Source organism: Tursiops truncatus, chromosome 2 (assembly GCF_011762595.2).
Source record: "Tursiops truncatus isolate mTurTru1 chromosome 2, mTurTru1.mat.Y, whole genome shotgun sequence".
In the NCBI taxonomy this organism is placed as follows: domain Eukaryota; kingdom Metazoa; phylum Chordata; class Mammalia; order Artiodactyla; family Delphinidae; genus Tursiops; species Tursiops truncatus.
This window is the reverse complement of record NC_047035.1, coordinates 134,491,933-134,516,776: the sequence shown is the minus strand read 5'-3', so window position 1 is coordinate 134,516,776 and position 24,844 is coordinate 134,491,933. Positions and strand designations below refer to the sequence as shown.

The window sequence follows — 24,844 nt, the reverse complement described above, 5'->3', positions numbered from 1 at the left end:
TGAGGGAGATCTGGGTTGTTTCTAGTTCGGGATGATTATAAATAATGCTGCTATAGGCACATTTGTGAAAAGATTTTTTTGAGTAAATATAAGTTTTCATTTCTCTAGGACAAAGAGCCAAAAGTGGGATTGCTGGGTCAATCCCACTTTTGCTGGGTCCCTGAATCTGGCTCTCCAGACCACGGGCACAGCCAACGAGGCTTCACACCTCACAGAACAAAGTAAGCTTTCTGCTGTCTTTGAAAGAGAAAACAATTATTTTTTTCCACATATACTTTTTCCCCAGGGGCCTCCTTAAGCCTTTACTTTGTGACAAAAGAAATCTCTCCCTGCTGTGTAATCTGAGGATGGTAACAAGCATCAATACTTACCAACCAAGAACCTACCACATACCAGGCATCTGACATGTCATTTTCTCTACACAACAAATTTATGAGGTGCATATTGTCCTCACATTACAGATAAGAAAACTGAGACTTCAAGAAGTAAATGTACATTTAACTTTGTAGGAGACTGCCAAACTGTTTCCTGGAGTGGCTGTATTATTTTGCATTCCCACCAGCAATGTATGAGATGTTGTTCTGCATCCTTGCCAGTGCTTGGTTGTTGTTGTTGCTTTTTTTTTTTGCAGTACGCGGGCCTCTCACTGTTGTGGCCTCTCCCGTTGCGGAGCACAGGCTCCGGACGCACAGGCTGAGCGGCCATGGCTCACGGGCCCAGCTGCTCCGCGGCATGTGGGATCTTCCCGGACCGGGGCACGAACCCGTGTCCCCTGCATCGGCAGGTGGACTCTCAAGCACTGCGCCACCCAGGGAAGCCCAGTGCTTGGTATTTTTAATTTTGGTCTTCCTAAAGGTGTGTAATGGCACGTTATTGTGGTTTTCAGGCATTTCCGTAAGTGTTCAAATTTGATTTAGTCTTCACTAGCACTGCTTGAACAATTTTGTACATCAGAAACTTCAGAAGCACATGGAAAGACTATAAAAACATTAAAGCTGGCGAGCTGCCTATTAAAGACAAAGATGCTAAGACCCAGAGAAGGGAAGGATATGCCTAAAGTCTCCGACCTGTGCTTTTCTAACAGTTCTTTCCAATCATGTGGCATGAACCAACTATCCAATTCCTGTACCCTCTTTAAACAGGACAAAGCAAAACCACACAAAATAAACTTTAAGCCCCACAAATAACTAATGAAATCCTTTCTGATACTGATTTATAAAGGTCAACCAGAATAATCATTCTGATCACAACACAGAAACAGCATGAGCTAGGTTTCCAAACATTAGATTTCCGAAAAGGTGCCCGTGTCCTGTATAATGGCAAATATTTTGATCTCTAGATCTCAGCAATGCAGAGGTTTCTGAGACGTTGTATTAATAAGAAAGGGACAAGGGACAAGTGTTTTTTCCCTTCATTTTAGAGTCCACTCTTTCTTTTGTATTTTACCTGGCAGGAGGGCCCCGGTCGTTACCTTGACAGGAAGCCAGTAATAGTGAGGGACATCATTCTTGCAGCTGATCACTGCCTTAATAGTTAAATTCAGTGGGTTTAAGAGAGCCCAAACTAGCAAACACCTCCTCACCATTCTTCCACGGGAGGAAGAACAGTTACTTGACAGGTCTGTGGGAGCAGGAACTGAGCGTGCCCCTGGCTCAGCGCTTCTCCTCAGGATCTGCTTGCCTGCGGGGGGGTGGGGAGGGTGACTTCTGGGTGCTCCCCTACATAACACAATAATCAAAGCTGGTGGACGCTGAAGGGCAGTCCTGTGATTGTCCAGCTCTTTCAGAAATAAAGTAGGAAGGATATGCAACCCCTTCTGGCAAGCGGTCTGAAGTCAGCCTTTCAATCTAGCTTTTGTCAGGAAAAAGGCAAACATTTTAAACTCTGTGTAACTCCTAAATCTTTCCATGATTTGCACTCAGGAGGGAAAGATGATGTTATTTATTGGACTCCAGGTATATGTTGCTTCATTAAATACGTGTGTGTGTGTGTGTGTACACATACATATATATTCACAATATCTAGTAGATGTCATTTGCCACAAGAATAATTACACAGGAAATCCCCTGTCTGAATAAGAGGAACATAAATAGATACTTACTACATCAGTGTTTTTTAAAAAGTAGAGCCCTTCCTTCAATGAACTCTCATATGGAGAGCCAGTAGATAAAATAAACAAGAGTGAAAATACTCTGGTTAAAAATGTGCAGGGTTTTCCAGAGCTCAGCCTGCTCTCGTGCTGCCCCCCAATTACTTCCCAGTCTTTTCCTTTCCTCCAACTTCGTGGACTCTCTAGAGAACTTGAGAAGACAATAAGGAAAACCCTGCTTTGATAATTAAACATGAAAGAAGTATCCCAAGTTACTCTGCTACCCTCCTCATGAAGGTCAGGTCTCTTTCTACACACAGGAGATCAAGCCTGAAATCTGGGCCCATGGAAGGGCGACATGCCAACCTCTACTTTATTTTGTTTTTTTTGAATATTATTTTATTTATTTTTTATCAGCAGGTTCTTATTAGTTATCTATTTTATACATATTAGTGTATATATGTCAATCCCAATCTCCCAATTCATCCCACCACCACCACCGCCACTTTCCCCCCTTGGTGTCGATACGTTTGTCCTCTACATCTGTGTCTCTGTTTCTGCCCTGAAAACTGGTTCATCTGTACCATTTTTCTAGGTTCCACATATATGCGTTAATATACAATATTTGTTTTTCTCTTTCTGACTTGATTCACTCTGTATGACAGTCTCCAGATCCACCCACATCTCCACAAATGACCCAGTTTTGTTCCTTTTTATGGCTGAGTAATATTCCATTGTATACAAGTGCCACATCTGTTTTATCCACTCTTCTGTCAATGGGCATTTAAGTTGCTTCCATGACCTGGCTATTGTAAATAGTGCTGCAATGAACATTGGGGTGCATGTGTCTTTTTTTTTTTTTTTTTTTGCGGTACGCGGGCTCCGGACGCACAGGCCCAGTGGCCATGGCTCACGGGCCCAGCCGCCCCGCGGCATGCGGGATCCTCCCAGACCGGGGCACGAACCCGCGTTCCCTGCATCGGCAGGCGGACCCTCAACCACTGCGCCACCAGGGAAGCCCTGCATGTGCCTTTTTGAGTTATGGTTTTCTCTGGGTATATGCCCAGTAGTGGGATTGCTGGGTCATTTGGTTAACTCTATTTGTAGTTTTTTAAGGAACCTCCATACTGTTCTCCATAGTGGCTGTATCAATTTACATTCCCACCAACAGTGCAAGAGGATTCCCTTTTCTCCACACCTTCTCCAGCATTTGTTTGTAGATTTTCTGATGAAGCCCATTCTAACTGGTGTGAGGTGATACCTCACTGTAGTTTTGATTTGCATTTCTCTAATAATTAGTGATGTTGAGCAGCTCTTCACGTGCTTCTTGGCCATCTGTATGTCTTCTTTGGAGAAATATCTATTTAGGTCTTCTGCCCATTTTTTGATTGGCCACCCTCTACTTTAAATGAGAGCTGCCGACGACAACAGCAAGCTCTCTCTGGGGTCATTTCACTGCAAGAACAGGACTAACAGCTAAGCTGAAGAACCCAGGAGAGAGGCCACCGAGGTCACTCCGCTATAGTAACTGCAAGGTCTATTCAGCCACCGTGGCAGATGTGAAGACAATCGCCATATAAAAGCAGCCCCATCCAAAAACACAAGAATTCCAAATTCAGAGACTGTGGGTCACTGAAGTTCTTACCATGCGAAGCTGCATCTGTTCCCAACACATTCCACTCCGCTGGCAGCTTCAGGTGCCTGAACGCCAGGGAAACCTTCTCATCAAGGGAATTCACATCCGTGGACGGGGGTCCTGACCGATCCAGGAAACGGGTGAAGTTCAGAGCCTGCTGATTTCCAGCACTGGTTGCCAGGAACTGGGCTGCATCGTAGGCCTCGTCCTGGATGAACCTGAAGTCTTCTTCCGCCACCACAAACACAGGCAGGCCCTCTTTGGAAGCACAGAGCAGCACCTTCACCGTCTCGCAGCAGTCATGACCTAAGGAAACACACGCAGCAAGGAAAACAGGATTAGAGCCCTCTCCTGAAAGGAGGACACTGCGGGGAGGGGGGGTGCTTCTCGGCTCTTCCTGCGTGACATACAAGCTCCCCTTCCTAAAACAAACCTCTCCTTCCTCCGAGCTCTAACAGCAATCTTCCAAACTTCTTAAAACTCCATTTCCAACTCATTTTTACAACTGCTATTTGCAAATATGAATTGGTTCCCCTACCAAAGAACAAATAACTTTGTATTCCAGCTGCCACCGTGCCAGCAGCGTAGTGTTTGGTACTAACAGTCTCTGAAAATCTCAATATACACTGAACTACAGCGGTTCAATTTGAACAAATTAAAGAATGAAAGCTGAAGGACCTTGCAAGGCCTAGCGTACAATGGGAAGTCTAACCCCTCCCGAACTGCTCTGGATCCGAAAACCCAACAGGAAAAAAGTCACTCATACAGGTTACATGGCAGGAATTGTATAGATGCCCCAGAACCTGCCTCACTTTCACTACGATACAACTGAGCAAATGAGGAAGCACTTAGAAAAGTACAAAACGACTTGATTTTATTTTACTATTATGAAGCAATTCAAAGCCTAGAAAATAACTTTTGCTCTGAGATACACGTTCTTTCCTGTAACGTAAAGAGAACTTCAATCAAATCACCCAGGTCACCCAGGGATGACACAATGCTGTGGCTAGAAACCTGGTTGAGGAGAAGCAAGCATGCCAGAGACTGCAGTGCCCACTGTCCAGAGGGGCAGAGACCTCACGAGCTGCGACATTGGCAGCAAGCTACGTGTCACCTCAAAGAGCTCTGCTCAAGTAAGACCAGGAAGGTTTAACAGCAGTGTTCCCCGTGGGGAGGCCTTCCTGGAGAATCAGACTTTCTCTGGGTTTTCAGCCTCACAGAACTAAGTATTTCCAAGATATAGAATATTAATCAAGACACGTTTTTCCTCAACTTTCAGGCACTGATCTCAACTAGCTGGAACTATGCTCCTAACATCATCATTTCTTTCATAAGTATCTTTCTGATGAGAAAAAAGAAAAGGAAATGAAGTTGATGCTTCTGTTTGAGTTGCTCCCCCTGGTGCGCTGCCTGATAAACTGCAGGCACCTGAGGCCTGGGCTCCCCTGAGCCCACCGGCTCGCACTGACCGCTTCCCAGCAGCGGGGTGAGGAGGAGGGTCCCTGAATCTGGCTCTCCAGACCACGGGCACAGCCAACGAGGCTTCACACCTCACAGAACAAAGTAAGCTTTCTGCTGTCTTTGAAAGAGAAAACAATTATTTTTTTCCACATATACTTTTTCCCCAGGGGCCTCCTTAAGCCTTTACTTTGTGACAAAAGAAATCTCTCCCTGCTGTGTAATCTGAGGATGGTAACAAGCATCAATACTTACTAACCAAGAACCTACCACATACCAGGCATCTGACATGTCATTTTCTCTACACAACAAATTTATGAGGTGCATATTGTCCTCACATTACAGATAAGAAAACTGAGACTTCAAGAAGTAATTTGCCCAAGTTTACACACATGTGAAGAAGCAGAATCCATCATTCAAATTCAAGTCGGATGCCAAAGGTCATGGCCTATTATATCATGATGCAAAAGTTTTGTAACACATTGCTTATAAAGAGGGAGGGGTGACAGCTACATCCCTACCTGTGAGGAGCCCAACACTTGGAATGACAGGCCAGTATGACTATTAAGCAAGAGGAACGGGTCCATGAACCACCGAGATCAGTCTCCACACAAACGCATAACTCCACCAAGGTGCTCCCACTGCATTCCCAGTGGAATTCCTTCCATGAAGGCTGTGGGAAAGTGAAGCATCCTCTGGCATGCATGCGTGCACACATGTGCACGGCGGTGTGTATACACCCATGTTTGTATTTCAATTCAATAAATATGCTGAATTTATACGTCTACTATGTGAAATGAAATCAGAAAAAAGAATCTTAATCTTTCTTTGAAGGGCAGCCAGCCTAATTACATTAAGACAACAACATCAGGATAAACAAATCAACTGATTCAGGTAATAAAGGTTTGGGTGTTTTTCTGGCAGAAAGTAGTTTTTCTAAACTGTTCTGTAACATTTAACGACTAACATCTGGGGAATTCCCTGGCGGTCCAGTGGTTAGGACTCGGTGCTTTCACTGCTGGGGTCCAGGTTCAATCCTTGGTCGGGGAACTAAGATCCCGTGAGCTGTTCGGTGCAGCCAAAAATAACATGTGGACATCCACCAAGCCTAGCACACTGTAACCAGAAGCTAATCACAGTGAATCTGAGCTCTCCAGAGGCTTATAGTCTATTAGGTGGCAATCAACCAAGCTGCAGATCACTGCAAAATGGGGTGGGTTCTAAAGAAACACATACCATGCGACTCGCCAGAGAGGACCAGTGCATTTCACAGGTGAGCAAAAGAAAGGTGGCAGTCAAGAAGGACCTTTTCCATAGGCATCCTGCTCCCAACTCTCCAACCGCAGCGGTTCTTTACTGCAACCCTCAGAACTCAGATGCATAGTCCTATCCTATCCCTCCCTCCCTCTCTATCTATCACTTCTCTAATAATATCTATCTATCTATCTAATCTATCTATCTATCACTTCTCTAATAATTTCTCTGTGCCAGGCACCATCCTCAGTGATTTCCTAATAACAGTTCATTTAATTCTCATAACAACCCTAGCAGTAGGTACTATTATTATCCCCACTTGCCAGATGAGGAAATCAAGTCACAAAAATGTTAAGTAATTTGTCCAAGGTTATAAAGCTCCTAAGTGGCAGAATTAGAATCTGAACCCAAGTTTCCTTGCTCTCCTGTCTGCCCCTACACCCAAGATTCACGGAGACAAGAAGGCTTAAATGGGAAATAAAGGTACCATGGAAAAACTAACAGGAAAGGAAGGAAAACACTGTGCTCAAATCCTGACTATAAGACTCCTAAGTTGCATGACCTCGGATCATCTCTGCTTCTCCAGGCCTCAATTTCTTCATGTACAGAATAAGGGCAGCCTCTGCAGGCTCTATGGTTTCCCCAGCTGTACAAACCTGTGGGTTTTACCAGGCAGAAAGTGGGGAGAGACAGAAACTTAGGAAGAGATTCCAGGAACAAGAAACAGTTTCAAAAACATAAAAATGGAAGCAGAGAGCAAGTTCAAGGGATGGAATAATTTCTGCAAAAGACAGTTTCAGGAAGATATTAACTAGGCTACACCTAGATGTTTCGTGTGAGGAGAGACCTGGGTTCAAACCTATTTTGTTACTTCCTAAGCTATGTGGCCTGAGGTAAATGACAACTTCTCTAACACTTTAAAATCTGGAGAGTATCTTAATCTCGTAAGTCAAGAGCTGTAATTTAGAAGACTCCTCTCAAATTCTGTAATACTATCACCCAAAACAACATATACAGGCTCATTTCACTTCCAATCAAACTAGACAGACAGACAGACACAGCAATACATATTTCAGTCAGGATAATTACTGTTGACCCTTTAACAAGATAGGTTTGAACTGCCTGGGTCCACTTATATGTGGATTTTTTTCAATACTACATATATGTACTACTATATTTACGATCCATGGTTGGCTGAATCTCCGGATGCAAAACTATGGATACAGAGGGCCAACTAAGGGACTTGAGCATCTGCAGATTTTGGTATCCATGGGGGTCTTGGAACCAATCCCCTTGCAGATACTGACAGATGACTGTACTTTAAGAATGTTGTGGCTCTCATTCATGAATCTCACCAGTAATGATAGCATTTCCCATTTATTCAGGATTAAGCTCATTTTTAAATTCCTGACAGTCCTTTGAGGTAGATACGAATAAATGTCAATAAAAACTAAACTTACAGGTTTCACAATTCAATGATGAGAATGTGAATAATGTGGGATCCAAATTGAATTCTACCTTCAAAACTTAAACACACTCTGTCTTAGAAGAGATATAAACTAACCTACAATAATGACATCCACTGCCCCACCCATCCAAACAGTTATTTCTTACTCGTCTCCTTCCCCAAGCCTGTGCAGAGGTGTCTGAGACACCTGAGAGCTTGAGCCAGAAAGCGAGTCACACCATTGCTAAAAGTCAACATCATCGCTGCTCTGTAAAATCACCTCCTGTATATACACAGGGTCCAGGCCATAGTCCAGATCTTCAACTTCATCTCACACTCTCCTGCACAGGCGCACACGCACGCACGCACACGGCCAAAAGCCATGGTGAAGCAATACCACCTTAACTCAAAACTGGAAAGTGCAGGCGTAATACATCTACACAGAAATCTATCTGAAATTGCAAAAATGACTTTACTTGGCTAGGGTGGGGTGGGGAAAACCAAGAGGGAGAAACAGAAGGTGGTTTAGGGGTGTGTATGTCTGAGCACATGTGCACACACCTGTGTGTGCACATGTGCTTAGCAGCATAAGCACGCATAATTCTTTCTGCTGCTTTAGCAGAATCTCTTAGAAGGTGGATGGGTGGATGGGCAAACTATCATCTGCTCTATTTATGTAGAACTAAAACAAAACCGTGTATTAGAGAAGGTAGAATGTCAGCAAAGGCCATGAAATAGATATCTAGGAGAAGCCATCCAATTGTTAGCCCAATATTTTCCCTTTAGACATGAACTCACAATCTGAAGGAGAAACTATGAATCATCCTAAGTAAAATGTGCCATAAATCTGGAATTTGTTTGGTATGATTATAGGCTTCTTTTTCCAAAGAAAAACTAAGGGTTAAAAGAGTGAAGAACTGAGGGTTTCCTGGCTCAGTCTTTATTAAACTTTCAGTAAATTGGAAGAATTACTACTGAGCTCGAGCAAAGTGCCTCCCCTACTGTCTGGAAAACCACCTCGCAAGGCTGGCAGGGCTACTGTCTCATATTCACGTTTTCTATTAGGCTCAAATGGTTCACAAGATTAGTTTTTAATCCCTATGACCTTTCAGATAAAGCATCTAGAAAAAAAAATCAACATTTTTCAAAAACAAAGGTTATGTAATATGGACCCATTAATAAAACTGAAGTCACTGCATCTGTACACATAAAATCTCTTACTACCATAAATTAGCTCTAAAGACACAACTGTTTTCAGGGGCCATTAGTCTTATGACTGCCTTTGTACACACAAAATACAAAGTATTAACGATGTCTACATCTTCAGGGCAAAAACATGGGGATGGGAAACTATATCCAATTCGACATAATAACCACAATTAACTTCTTTTTACATGAAGACAGAAGCTGCAGCATAAAGAAGAGTAACAAGGTTTGCAGCTGGTTCCGTGGTGTTTTTCCTTCCACTCAATTTCCTGGTAACAAAAAAAGAAAATAAAAATCACAAGTCCTTTTAAAAGGGGAAGTTCTGAAAATTTTACTGAGCTGCTTCTGAGGGAAATACCCACAGAGGATTGAGACACGGGAAGAGAGATGAACTGTTAAGGAACATGGCCTAAACCTCAATACCATTTTTTAAAATTGACTTCTGAATATATGCTACAATCAGGTCCGAGCTGATTACAACAGAAGTATGAAGTAAATTTGGGGGTGGGAGAGATGGAACCCTTACTGAGTGAATTGTAAGAGGTACTGAAGTATGCTGACAACTAGCTGTAGAGTCAGAAGATACCAGGTTTAAGTCTCACCTCCACTGCAAACAGGCTGGGTCAACCTGAAAAAGTCACTCGACCTTGAAGTCTATTTGCTTGTGCACAAAAATGGGAACATCACCAACCTTCCAGGTTATTTAAAAAAAAAAAAAATCAGAGATGGCTGTACACAAAGCAGACACCTGGCATAAACAGGCATCTAAACCTGGTACTTACTATCAGTATTAGCTATTAAAATCCTCCTATTCAGGTGACTCAAGGAAAAGAGATGCCTATTACTCTATCAAGAGCTTCTGCATAAGCCCAACACAGCAAATGCTGCCCCTGACACTGCAGAACTGAAGAAACAAAGGGAAGGAGGAAGAATCCGAATAAACAACACACAACCAGCAGCACCTAGATGGGAAACAAAAATGTAACTACTGATGGTCCTCTTAAAAGCATCTAATCCAAACGTCTTTAAGCTCACACATCAGGAGGTGTGTGCTCCTGAGGTTGCAGAGCTTTTCCGCAGGCTCCTTATCACTACATGAAGCACCCATATCCATGGAAACGAAACAGTGCTGCAGATAAACAGAACTGCTGAAGCATGACCCAAGAATTACTTCATTTCCTATTAGGCTAAAAGTGGCACACATCCCATCCGGGCCTTCTCTTTGGAGAAGGAAACAATTGGGACTTTGTTTCACCAGCTATCCAAAAAGGAACCCTGCAAGTGCTTGCTGGGCCAACCAAGTCCAGGCCCACTCAGTCATTTCCTACCAGAAGGCTGCATTTGTAGCCAAGGTGGAAAATATAAAAATTATATCTTTTACTACTTCATTTTGGCATCAAAAGTATTTAAAAATTTGGTGTCTTTTTCTTCCCTTTGAAGTAGCTATACAGGGTTGAAGGAAATTTTCAGTCTTCAGACCCACACTCTAACAGGAATAGGATTATGTGCAGAAGTATGTACCTACTGCTAGTTTTCGGTGGTCTAATGGTAGATGTGCAAATTTGGGATAGGTATCAAAGATACATCTGGGGGGAGAAAGGGGCTAATTAACACTAAAAATGTGACGTGCTATATAATCCAGCTTATTACTCTAAGGCAGTGCTTTTCAACCTTTTATTCATTGTCATCCCCCAAGGAGCCTTTATAAACATTTCTATTTGCCACAACCATCCTATGAAACTTTAATACCACAGATATACCATATATTTGTATATGTGCATCTGTGCTCTCTATATGAAGAGTTAAGTTTTTTTTAACTCTCCTAAGAACCAATTCTCACCCCCTTGGGGGGATACTGGCCCCAGTGCGACATGTGTGCTCCATTCTAGTGCTGTGTTCATAGTTCCAAGGTGATGAAGTATCCACACAGGCATCAATTACAACAGGACAGCAGACAGCAGATACACTTCCCTTCAACTAGTCCTCAGTTTGTTTTTCCAGGATAGCCACTATATATACTGACTAGCACTGGGACAGTAATTTAAGCCTTTTAAGATATAAAATCATGTCTGTCTAGAGACAGACTTGTAGTAGGAGTATTTTAGGATAGTAATTTAGGATAACTCATTACTTTGGCAGAGAGAGAGGGCACCAGGATTCTCTGATTGTGCCAGTTAAAAGCCTAGAACTTCTTTTCAAATGTGTTATTCAATTTGGCAACCTCTGGACGTCCACTGATAGAAACAGAGTCTTGGTTCACAAGAAATGAGAGACACACAACTTAACTGCAGGACTACTTGTTGAGACCTGGGGCTGTAAGCACTGGTTTTTAATTAAGCCACAAAAGACTTCTGATCATGGTAAATGTACTTTTTCCTTTCTTTTTAATAACAAATCTACTTTATATAGTACCTTCCCTTTGATTAAGTGAGAAAGAAAAGAAAGATACGAAACAGCAGAGTCTAATTCTGGGTCAGTGAATGCTTGCAGTTTTCCTGTCAAACAAGATCCCTTGCTGTGAAGTCTAAAAGTAAGTAACAGACATGCTGGAAAAAAAAGATTTCATTTTATGATAGATTCTGCACCAAAGCCTTTCACAAAAGTAGTATGAGCATCCACTAAACATCCTGTCTCATTTTCCATTCTGCAATTACTGTCTGCTTGGTCGAAATTCACATTTAAGTAATAAAAATGAATCCATGACAGTACCTCGCATCTCCCAAGAATTACCTTCCAAGGATACTCTGATTTCTTTATATTACTTCCAGTCCTATAGTCTTTTAAAGAAAACATGTTGGCTTCATCCCTCAAGGAAAATCACTGTTTTGTTAAAATGGGATTTGGGGTTGGATTTGTTTTATATGAAGAGAAAAGAATGGAGATATTTTACTTTCATTTATTACAAATGCCAACACCTTTTGTCTGTAGAGATATATTTTCATTTCAGGATGTATTTCACAGCAAATTATATTCTTAAACCAGCCAATTCATAGGTATTTTGAATGTGGTATTTTATTATAACGCTTGTTTGTCTTTGTTTAGTGTTCATTAGCACAAAGATAGTTTATTTTCAAAAGAGAGGACATTATTTCCAAAGTCTTCAATATGTTTTTATTAAAAATTACTATATTCAATATGTTAAAAATAACATGTGCACTTTTAAAACATTCAAACAATTTAAAGGCAGATAAAGCCTCCAAAGGCTCCCACTAACTGTCCCCTAAGATGCTACTACTCTTAACATAATTTCATTTTTAAAGAAGGAGGATTGTATCACGTCTACAGCCTTTCTGTAGTGTTAAGGTAAGAGAAGATCACTTCACAATTTCTTTATAACTAAACATACATACACAATTCATTGTAAGCTTCTCATCAGAAAACAAGCAAAAGAGTGAGAAAATGTGAAAAAAGGAAAAAAATAGACTGTAATCTCGGTATCTGAAGTCAAAGAGGTTTTTTTCCAGGAGACTATTAAGAAATGTCTCATCTCCCTACCCCCCCAAATTATAAAAGGTTACAGACTAACATCAAGGAGTAGCTGTCTGTGAAGGTCAATCAATCATCTGGTTTTAGTGAAAACTAAAATAGTACAAAACACTGACAGTGAACAACGCAGAGAAAGAACTCAAAGAAAAATCTGAGCCAGCAATCTGGATGAAGCATGACATTCAAAGCAAGATCAAGACACAAAGCCCTTTTTCTGCCCATTGTCGGCAAAATGGCTAGGACCTGAGGAGCTAGCCCCACACAGGAGCAGAAAGGGCGCAGGTACATCCCTCCCGGTCGCAGCTGCTGCAAACAGACCGTGCACGTTTACCCAGTAACTGGGATGCACAAAGCAATACAGACTTTCCACGAAGAATCTTGACTAATCTGACACTGCCCTCCACAGACAGGAAATTTGAGGCTATCAATATGGCTAACTGATGCACTGAAATCATCAGAGGTGGCTCTGGAAAGAGAACACAGACCCCTGACCCAGGCCAAGAATTCAACTCAAGAAGCCAGACTTGCAGTTTTCAAAAGAAAGTGTGTATGTGTATGTGTGTGTGTGTGTGTGTGTGTGTGTGTGTGTACACATGCACGTACATATGCACAACCTTTCTAGAAGGGTGCTTCTGAGAACCAGGATGAGTTTCAACACGATAGAAACTCAGTCCCATCAAGTGGTAGGAATTCACAGAAAAAGCCTTCTTAGCATATACCGGTGAACATAACAGGCACAAATCCTTGCCCTCGGGAAGCTGACACTGCAGTAGAGGCAAGTAGAAAATAAATAATATATATAATGTGTCCAAAGTTGATAAGTGCAGTGGAGAAAAGTAAAGCAGGGAAGGGGAACAGGGAGCGTGGAGAGGAGGCAGTTGTATATTTTTACAAGGTGGACAGGAAAGGCCTCACTGAGAAGGTGATATCTGAGTAAAGACCTCAAGGAAAGTACAGAACAAGCCAAAGAAATCTCCCAAAGCAGATTTAAGGCAGTTTAATTCTAGATGAAACTATTAACTCCATGATATAAACAAGCAATTCAAAACTAACTTAACCCCCGAAAGTCTCCCTATCTCTACCCACCCCTCCACAACAATTACTGGGCCAATCTGGACAGCAGCTGAAGAAGACAAGTGAACAGAAAAATGACACGTGTGACGACCAGAGCAGCAAGATCCACTCAGGAATCTCCTTTGTTTCAACAGTTAACAGAGGTTCTACTTCACCAAGGAGGGAGGCTCACTGGGACCCGTGCACGTATCACAGTCTCACATGCTGCCTTACTCTTTGTTCAGCCTGCTTGAACAAGAGGGCCTTTTAGGGACTCTAATCCTTTGTCACCTCTCTTGTGATTAGGGGCCTCAGGAAGCAGGCTGACTGAATTCAGGTGAGTAGCAGACCATTCAGGCCAATTGGGGGCAAAGGGGACAAGTTGTAAGAATATGGTAAATAGTTAAGATCATAATTTGAGGGGAGGAGAGCTGATTAGTGAAAAATTAGGAGAAACCAGGTACTGTGATTCCAGGCCCCAAGCAAATGGGTCAGGAATGATTACTGAGGATTCAGATCAAATCAGAGGGAAAGAGCAGAATACAATGCCCATTCTGGTTGGCTGGAGTCAACAGGTCTAGGGCACTCAGAGTCAGTCAGTACCAAAGGACACCCAGAGATGGGTGGGGCTGGAAAAGAGGGGGGCCTGAAACAGACTGAAGAAGTGTTAGACCAAAGGCAAGAGAAGAAATGGGAACTAAAGTTCCAAAACAGTAGGCTGGGGACAGTGTACAAGGATGTGGTACAAACCCAGAGCTCTTGGCTGTCATCCAAGTACCGTGGGTCTGTGAACCCAAGGAGAGTAACTGCTTGCAGTCCACACTAATTTAAGTACCTCGTCATTGAAGGTATACGAGCCACCAGGCACATCCCTCTCCACCAGGAGGCTGGACTCTGCTGGTACCTGTGACTGAGGACGGCAGTGAGGGCACAGGGCTATGTCCTTGTAATAGCCGGCCTTCCTCGAACATTCTCATGTCTACTTGCACGCTTTCTCGCTCTCTCTCTCTATATATACGCCCACACAAACACATACACACACATACACATACACAAACTTAAACTGTTAAAGCACCTCTAAATCAGGAAAAGAATAAGTCTATAAAAATTACCTCCATTCCCTTCCTAATAAGAGCCCAGTCAGGGACTGACTGATTCTACCTAGCTGAGGGTCTGTTTCTCACAGTCACCCACACATAAGAAATGTTTAGCAGTGGTGACACTGGATGGCACCTGCTGGAGCAGACGTCAAGTTCCAGATCAGCCTCTCTGACATGATATACTTCACAGGAAACAAGACTAGAGCTTTAAGTTACAAAGAAGGATACTTAATACTCTTTAGGGAAAACGTCAGTACCTATGCTGAACTCCTAGCTAAATTTCCTATCCCTAAAAGTTTGGGGGGAATATACATAGAAATTGCCAAGAATCTTTAAATCCTGTATTTTCAAAATCACTTTTGTCGAGTAGGAGGATAAATACAGCTTTCAACTGTCATAATCTCAGTTCTTGAATGCGGTTTAACTTCCAGGATCTGGTAGGCATCAGACATGAAGATAATGTATGGAAAATAGCGCAGCAGCAACCAAAAACTGACAATCTGATCTAATACCAGCAAGACCAGATACTGAAAGTGCTTGATAAACTAATACTTTTTTTACACCATCTATTTCAACAAAGTGGAATCAGAGTTACATAAAATCACTGGTTACAGGAAATGTTTCAATAAGAACTAAATCCATTTTATTCTCTAAAGGCAAATGGTTCAACTGTCAACTGTCAACATTTTTAGGGGTTCCCCCTAAATGTGCCCTCTTTTGTATTCTGATGAAAATTAACCAATTATTAACTTTGAAGCAAGGTCAATTAAAGAAAGAAGAAGCTCATTTCCAAACACGAATCAATACACCTTCAGATACCTGGGGTCAGTCAAAAGACAGTCAAAGTTATCAGCCGCTTCTGGTGGAAACAGCAATGACTTAATGACTTTATAAAGAATTTTTTAAAGTAAACATTTTCCTTTTAATTCTGTTAAATGGATAAATGCAATAGTGATTAAGTATTCATTTCACCATGAACTATAATCTGTTAATTTGGGGAAGCTTTGGCTTTTACAGAAGGCTTTTAGTCTTTCCCTCAGGGATACTGAGGAATGTGTTACTAATTGTATTTTACCTTTGCTTTTGCCACAGTGATATTCAGAATCAAATATGCAGTCACACCATAGTAACCACATGAACTTTTATCTTTCAAATGTGTTTTAGTTTTCTTCCACATTCCAATAAATTAATATTTTTGCTGATCTTAATTACTGTCTTTCAATTTATGACACCATTTTATTTCAATTATTTCTAGTTAGGCTCAGATTTTTGTGCAACAAGCAAGAAATAAAATACTTTAAAGTGTATTTAAAACAAAGATCTAACAATAGTTCTATCACCCTGATTACTCTATACCAGAACACAGAATAAATAAAGGCTAGTAAAGATTCCACTCAAATACTTACCAGGAGCAATGGTCTCCAGCGTATCAGAACTGACCTTCCGAGTACTTGTACAGTGATGGAGGGTGGAACCCGAAAATACCAAGTAAAACACTACATCATCCTCAACTTTGTCCTCTTCAGAGAGCAGTACAGTAACAACACAATCGCCCTAGGAAAAGGGAAGAGAAAGCAAGTTTGCATTAGTAAGGTTCCTCTTGGGAGCTTATCTTTAGAAAACATCTAATTTAAGGGGAAATCAAATGTATCATCTAAACTGTGCCCATTCTAGTGAGTTTATACAAATATAAACACTGATTAAGCCCCTATGTGCCAGGAAGTATTCTAGGCATTGAGAATACAAAACAATCTGAAAATAAGACCTCTGTCCTCTTTAAGCTTACATTTTAGTGGAGATGGTTAGACAAATAAGTAAACCAACAAGATAATGGTACATTCACTTGGAAAAAAAATTTTAAAAGAATGTAAAACAGCTCCCTAAAAAAGCTCTGTAAAAATTCCAGGAAAATCTAAAAATAAGGCAGAGAGGATGGAGGAAGTATATTAAACAGTTACATCCTTATACTCAGAATGCCCCTTAACCTCTGTGTTCCATTTGCAGCAATAACTCTCTAAACTCTACATCCCACAGAATCACTGCCAAGTCCACCCATTCTCCATCAAACATGGAGAGCCTCTAACAGAGCTGGCCTGGAAGTGGTAGAGTGCAAAGAGCTTGGGCTCCAGACAAATCTGGGTTTAAATTCCATCTACAAAGACTTTACTTAAATCCTCTAAGTCTCAGGTTCCTTGACTATATAAATGGAGATAATACCTTCTCTTCTTACAGCTAATATGTGAGAATTCTTGAAGCATATTCACCACTCAGCCTGGGATAATATTCTTAATCTATGAGGATGGGAGGAACGCTTTTCCAACAATTTGTGTTTCCTGACCATCTGGAATCGCTACTCTTCTTTATCCACCCCTCCCTTAAGCCCACGGAATCAGACATAAATCTTGTGCCAGTAACTCTGCCCGTGACTCTGCAACTATTTAGAAGTTAAGACATCTTCGTCCTTTATTTGGAAATATTCTTCTAGCAATTTTATACATTTTTAAAAATTGAGGTCACTGGCTAAATTAAATTTATTCTATGAAATACAGTCCTAATTACCATTCTCCCAATCATAAACATTATATAATTCATGTGGTAACCATAAACAAAAGATTTTAAAGCACTGAGGTTTAGTACTGTGTAAACCTTAATGATGCATTATGGAAAATCCAATTTAGAGAAAGCCAGGCCATTTTAACATTAAATAGGGGAGAGAATTCCCATTACTTAAAACATTTTTTTCCTTTCCACTTTAGCAGTAATAAAGCCTATCAGAGAACCATGGCTCCCTGTGGCCACAACTTAATGGCCAGCAGCAGAAAGGAGCAGCAGGTAGTGTTTCACTAAATAATAAAAACCAAAAATCATGAAGTCAAACTTGGGATCAAGTCTAGTAACAGAAATGCTCCAGCAGGTTGATTCTGAAGACCAAATTCAAAGTATTTCCTATAGTCCTGTCTCTTTCTTATTTTTCCCCAGTACTCTGTGTAGCATCCTGTATACAGTAGGGGTTCCAATCTGTTGTAAGAAGTCAGAAAGAACTACAAATAGCTGTAACTTACTAGGACTGCTGAACTCGAAAGCTCCAAAGCACCCTAACACAGGAATAGCACAGTCGGTACAACAGAATTATCACTGACTTCAGACACTATTTAGAATTACACTTTTGGACTTGTATATAAGTCCCTATCTTGGGGACTGTATTAATAGTACTGAAATCACCTTTATGTACTTATTAATAAGTAAAAAAATATATATTATTTCCACTAAGATTTCTAACCTGGAAATCTAAGAATAGATCTTCCTTTTCTAGATCAAGGATTCTCTCTCTACATTAGACCTACCATCTTGCTGAGAGACTCTCCATGCCCCAAGATATTAGTTGTGTCTGGGGCCTTCCTTTAACTGGGGACAGTAACTTGATTTGGGGAAAAAAAATGAAATCGGGAAGAGAAAAGCATCTGAGGGATGGGAGAGAGTGACTTACAGTGTGGGGCAAACAAGGCCTTGGAAACAGGGAAGATGTTAGGTGGAGATTAGAGGAATGAGATAGGGAGTTTTGTGGGAGGAATGATAAAAGAAGGGATAGCACTGATCTCTTAGACAGCAAGACAGTGTCAGTCATGAGGCTCCTGAAGGTGGGAAGTCAGCAGCAAGATAACTGCAGTGGCATGCTGGAGCGGGCCTGTACAGGCTTGCGAGAGCACATCATATTTTCAGGATTTCTACAAGCCAGGTGTTAAACACGGCCATTATTAAAAAGTAAATAAGGGCTTCCCTGGTGGCGCAGTGGTTGAGAGTCTGCCTGCCGATGCAGGGGACACGGGTTCGTGCCCTGGTCCGGGAAGATCCCACATGCCGCGGAGCGGCTGGGCCCGTGAGCCACGGCCGCTAAGCCTGCGCGTCCGAAGCCTGTGCTCCGCAACGGGAGAGGCCACAACAGTGAGAGGCCCGCGTACCGCAAAAAAAAAAAAAAAAAAAAAGTAAATGATATAAGCTTACAATTAAATAAATTAAAAAGAGATGTAATAAATACTCGAAACATCACATTTTAATCTTTTGCCACATCTTACTATTATCTACGCTCTTGAGGTTTACATCTGTTGTATCTGTTATAATGATGTGCTACTGCACATCTTTTCCCAACACACCTCTTGCCAATTCTGTGTTCAGTGATGTAGCATTGATATCTTGAAGTCAACGATTATGGGTATATTTACACCACTGAAATTGGCAAATGCTACAAATCAGGGTTTGGTTTGGTTTTTTCTTTTTAACTGTCACATCATTGAGAACAGGTCAGTAGAAGGGAAGAGGGGGAAAGTAAGAGAATTTCCTTAGGGAGGCCCAATCAAGAGAGCTCACTGCTTACACGGAGTAAGAGTGGAGGAGTAAGAGAAAACCCTAGGCAAGTACAAAGCATCTCAGGTATAGACAACAATGCTGCCATAGCTCTGTTCCCAAGAGTTGAACAGAATCACCACCTTAATTTGTTTTCTAACTTTCAGACTTGGCTTATAACTTGTTACCACACCACAGTAGTTAAGAGGATGGTCTGTGCCTGAATCACAGTATGGCACATCACTTTGCAGCTGTTTAACATGGGGTATACTAAATTCTCTGCCATAAGAGAGCAACAATCACACCTACCTCATAAGGTTGTTTTAAGAATTAAATGATTGATAAAAGCAAAGCACCTACAGCAGTGCACTGGCACATAATAAATGTTCAATAAATGACAGTTATAATGTACTGTACAGCATGATGACTACAGTTAACTAGTTAACAATACTGTATTGTTCATGTGAAAGTTGCTAAGAGAATAAATATTAATTGTTCTCATCACAAGAAAAAAATCTGTAACTATATGTGATGGATGTTAACTAAACTTACTGTGGTAATCATTTTGCAATATATCAAATCATTATGTTGTATACCTCAAACTCATACAATGTTATATGTTAATTATATCTCAATAAAAAAAATAAATGATAGCTATTATTATTTACCAGAATGTAAGCCCCATGAGAACACGTTTTACTCACTGAGATATTCCCTTTGTCTAGAATAATAAGTAGCAGGTGCTCAAAACACATATTAGAAAAGAAAGAAAAGGAGACCCCAAAACTTTAATAGTAGTTATTCCTAGGTAGTAATTGAGACCAATTTTAATTTACTTTGTGCTTTGGTTTTCCAATTTTTAAAAATAAAGATGGATTATTTTAAAAAGAAAAAACTTACTTTTAAAAATAATCTGCTCACTTATAAATTACAAAGGGAAAGATAGAAACCTGGCACATACCATATGAATCAAGTGATCAAAAAAGTTAACAACACAAATAATGAAATGTACTAACATCACATGTCTTCTGATCCCACCCACTGAGGACACAGCATCACTTAGTGTTCCTAATAAAAATGCATAACCTCAAACTAGTCAGAAGAAAACATCAGACAAACCCAAACTGAGAGGCCTTCTATAAAAATTAAAAAACAAACACACACAAAAAAACTGGCCTGTGCTCTTCCAGAATGTCACTAATGAAAAACAAAGAAAGACTGAAGTACTATTCCAGATTAAGGAGACTGAAAAGATTTTCCAACTAAATGCGATACACGATCCTGGGCTGGATCCTGAACAATAAAAACAAATTGCTATTAAGGACATTAATGGACAAGTGTCCAGATTTGAATGAGGTTTACACATTTAACACTGTACCAATGTTAAAATTTTCCTGGTTTTGGTAGCTGTGCTGTGGTTGTGTAAGAGAATATCCTTGTTCTTAAGAAATACACAATGAAGTATTTGGGGTAAAGGAGCACGTCTAGAAGTTACTCTCAAATGATTCAGGGTAAAAAATGAGAGATAATGATTAAGCAAATGAGGCAGAATGTTAACAGTTGGTGAATCTGGGTTTAAGGTATATGGGATTTCTAACTTTTCTGTAAATTTGAAATTATTTTAAAATAAGAAGTTTCCAAGAAAAAAATTTTCAAATAATTTATATGATCAGATATTCAAAGTTAAAAGGTGCAAAATTAAGTTACATTTCTGAGGCTAATTTTTATATCTTGCAGACATAAATATTTAGTACAGATATTCTTGCAGGATCCCAGAATGATGAAGTTATAACAATAACTAGCTTTTATTCAAGAATCTTAAAGGAGGCTTACAGGTCTTCCCAAATCAATTTCCCAGTTTGCCAAAATGACAAGATTTATACCCAAGAATCATAAGGGAAAAGTGAAACAAAGAAAGTAAGTAATACTAAGTAAATACTGAGCATTACTCCAAAGTATTATCTTTCCATGAGGTGGTAAATATTATAGTACCAAAAGAATAACTCCAAAGTGAGTCCTTGTATAATTCAGATACTATATGCATCCATGCAATTAGCTTCATTCTCCCCTTTAAATACAAGAGTACCGGCAACTGACATATCATTTTGCATAATCATTTCCTAAAGCAACCAAAGATTGACAGTCAGCTATAGCTTTTCCACTGTCTGAAATGCAAAGTCTATCCTCTGGAAATGCAGGGCAGCTAGTTTTTAATTTCATTAAAGCCTCACACCACAGAGGGACACCCAGTAGCAATGAGCATACCTAATGCTCAGATCTTGGTCACTGATAGCATTCTCCACTAAAACGAACCAAGGCTGCTCAAAGAAATGGCTGTTTCCAGGTCTAGGTCAGGGTATGTACAAGATGAGACTGAAACATCTTGTTTTGATAGAAAATAAGGAAATTGACAGAAAATAAGGGAACATCTTGTTTTTTTTTTTTTTTTTTTTTTTTTTTTTTGCGGTATGCGGGCCTCTCACTGCCGTGGCCTCTCCCGCCGCGGAGCACAGGCTCCGGACGCGCAGGCCCAGCGGCCATGGCCCACGGGCCCAGCCGCTCCGCGGCACGTGGGATCCTCCCGGACCGGGGCACGAACCCGCGCCCCCCGCATCGGCAGGCGGACTCCCAACCACTGCGCCACCAGGGAAGCCCCGGAACATCTTGTTTTTGACAGAAAGAAAAAAAAGGATGGGGACATGCTGCCATGCTGCACATTGACGTAGCTTCCTCTGGCCAAATCTGGGACCAATTTTAGACCAAATTGTCAATTAAGAACAGTAATGAATTATAAACAATAAAAAAAGGACGTCATGAATCTATATTAACAATAGACAGAAAGAGGAAAAGAGAGAACTCTTATGTATGGTGGAATGATGAAGCCTGACAGTCCAAGTGGGAAAAGTGCTGAAGTAGTAAAACTACCATTTTGCAATCATAATGGTAGAAATTGATTCCAGCAAAAATTTTCAATGAATGCTCAACTTAGGGGGAAATTCTGATGAGTTAACAAGATATGTATACTGTCTTAAACATTGTCTCCCCCCAGACTTCTAACAAGTTACAAGGAAGAAAAAAAGCAGTATTTATTCAGGGAATAAATCTACCAAAACCTTGACCAGATAATCAAAATAAACATCCTCAGTAGAGATAAATGAATACTGTGTGCCTCCATATGTGATACCCTGAGAAGGACATAAAATTACCTATGCATTACTCTGATCAGGAACACAAAACCTCAATCTAACCACAAGGAAGCACGAGACAAATAAAAAATGAGAAACGTTCTATTAAAAAGGAGAGGGGTACTGTGTTCTTCAAAATGGTCAAGGCCATAAAAGATAAAGAGAGGCTGTGGACATGTCCCATATTAAAGAAGGCTAAAAGAGGCATGACAACTAAAAACCAGTAATTAACCCTACTGTGATTTATAAGAGAGCAGCTCCAGTCTTAGAAAATTCAGACTGAAGCACTTCAGGGATAAAAGGCCAGGATATACGCACCTTACTGACAGATAGTAAAGGAAACACTGTGGATGTATCTAGGTTTTTAGCTAGAGAGTGCAAATGATAAATCAAATGGGGTAAAATGTTAACAGGTGTAATCCTGAGTAACTAATATCTGGGTATTCTTTGTACTGTTTTTTACCACTTTTTATAAATTTGAAATTATTTCCACACATAAAGTTTTAAGAACATAAAGATAAGGAAAAAAATGTTTAATTCAAAAGGCTTTAAAGGACTTATGGACTGGGGATATGTTATGCTCTATCATCACAGATGTGGACAAAGCTCTATACCAACAGCAAACTTTGCTTATAAAGTTCCGTTGGCACTCCACCCCAGGCTGGGAGCATGGAGCCTGTCCTCACCCCTGTACAACTGTCTCTTACCCAACAATAGAGGAAAAATAACTAATACAACGCAGCAACCATTTTAATCACAAATTAGTATTCTATAAACAATAAACACGACAGGAGACTGGTGACAGGAGAAAGGGACACAGGCTCACTACAACCATTTTCTGCAGGTTGGAGGCAGAACCAGCTGCTTTGCAAACACTGCAGGGTGAGTATCTTTACCCCTGCTTTGGAGATGAGAAAACTGTAACCCAGAAGATTTTTAATGTCTTGTCTAAGAACAAAGCTAGAAAGGGCTAAAGCTGGGATTCAAACCCAAGTAGGATTCCAAAGTCTGTATTCTTTCCACAATTCTGACACTAAGGTTAAGTGCAGGAGACAGAGTTAAGTGGCAGAAAGGAGAAATGTGCAAAGAGGCAATTATCAGTAGAAGAAACACATGTTCAATAGCCAGCAAGTGACAGACACCAAAAGGTCTATAGGTAGAACAGGGGTACTGTATTCTTCAAAATGGTCCAGGCCATAAAAGAGAAAGAGAGGCTGTGGACACGTCCCGTATTAGGTAGGAAGAAGGAAGAGGGTGCCGAAAACAAGGGACACAGAAGTATCCGGAGGTGCTGAAGGAGAGAGCAGGCAGGAGACATGCTTACATTTGGGGTAAACTCAAACCTAGGCACACTGGCTGCTTGGACCCAAGGATGTGTGACAGAGCCAGAGTGTATTTAAGTGTACACTCAGCCCACTACATCGTACATACTTCTCATCACCATCTGAGGCTTATGGAAAGCAAGAACTGTGTCTTTTGGGGCACTTCACACAATGCCTATGTAGCAACAGGAAGCTTTTCAATAACTATATGAACGAACAAAGGTAGCAGAGATCAGTTTACGTAGCATATTAATGGCAAGCCAAAAGATTCATACTTGAACCTGTGTGTAGGCAAGAAAAAAAACACAGCCTTGTGTGGTATGTACTGGGAGAAAATTGGAGGTCAAGGAGTGGAGGGTGACATGCTAAAAGCAGCAAATGTTCTAGAAAGGTTTATCTCACAGCGGTGTCCTAAGAAGGAAAAAGAGACTAGAGGCAAGGAAACCATCTGGGGAAAATATTACAAAAACATAGTGTGAGGAAGCAAAATGGGCTTAAACTGCTATAGTACCAAGATGATCTAAAAAGAAATGAATGTGAGAAAGGCATGTGGTTGAAAATAATTTGATGAAATATGATAACTGACAATGGGGGCTGAACAAAGATAGGAAGAGAGTAAACATTAAGCAACATTAACAGAAAAGGGAGTCTAAGGAAAAAAGGGAGGGGGTATGGGAATGATTTGTGAGAAAGAGAATAATAAGCTCTAAATGTCAAGTTTCATCTACCAACAGGATGGGAAATTGTAGATATTATACATCCAAGAGGTAGTTAGCAGGACAGGCTGTCAGAAAAGGTCTGGGCTGGTGAGGCAGATCTGAGAGTCAACCTGCACTAAGAAGCCCTGACCATCAATGAAGTCTCCACGGTAAGAGAGCCAAGGACCAGACCCCGGGTTCCTTCAGGGGAGGGCAGGGAGAAACAAACCAAGCAGGGAAAGGCCAGCCAGATAAAAGGAGAAATCAGGGAACAGAGGATCAGTGATGCTAAAAGAGGCAAGGATTAAAGGACTTGCAGTTTTAAAAGGAATGATTTTTAAGCAATCCTCAGAACACACAAGGGAGAGATCCAAAGACAGAAAAGCAGCAAACTACAGAACTGTTTCATTTTTCTCCAGCCTTAAATGGGTCTTTTCACAACATACTATTCATCTACCTATTCCCATGCCTCAAACCCAGAAATAGGATACTTTGGACCCAAAAGGAACTCAAACTCAAATGCCATCAAGAAAGATTATGAGACTTACCATATTTCCCTTTGCTAATGG

At 40.8% G+C, this 24,844-nt stretch overlaps 1 protein-coding gene across 9 annotated transcripts in view; it reads right to left on the bottom strand.

Moving 5' to 3' along the window:
- The window catches only part of AKAP13 (A-kinase anchoring protein 13), a 350,062-nt gene that overhangs the window by 202,611 nt on the left and 122,607 nt on the right, over positions 1-24,844 (bottom strand). For all 9 annotated transcript variants that reach the window (XM_019945698.3, XM_073801374.1, XM_073801373.1 and 6 more), the window contains 2 exons: positions 16,136-16,283; positions 3,735-4,031 (listed from right to left, as the gene is read on the bottom strand). In XM_019945698.3, coding sequence (XP_019801257.2) covers positions 3,735-4,031; positions 16,136-16,283 — 445 coding nt within the window. The remainder of the gene's footprint in view (positions 1-3,734; positions 4,032-16,135; positions 16,284-24,844) is intronic.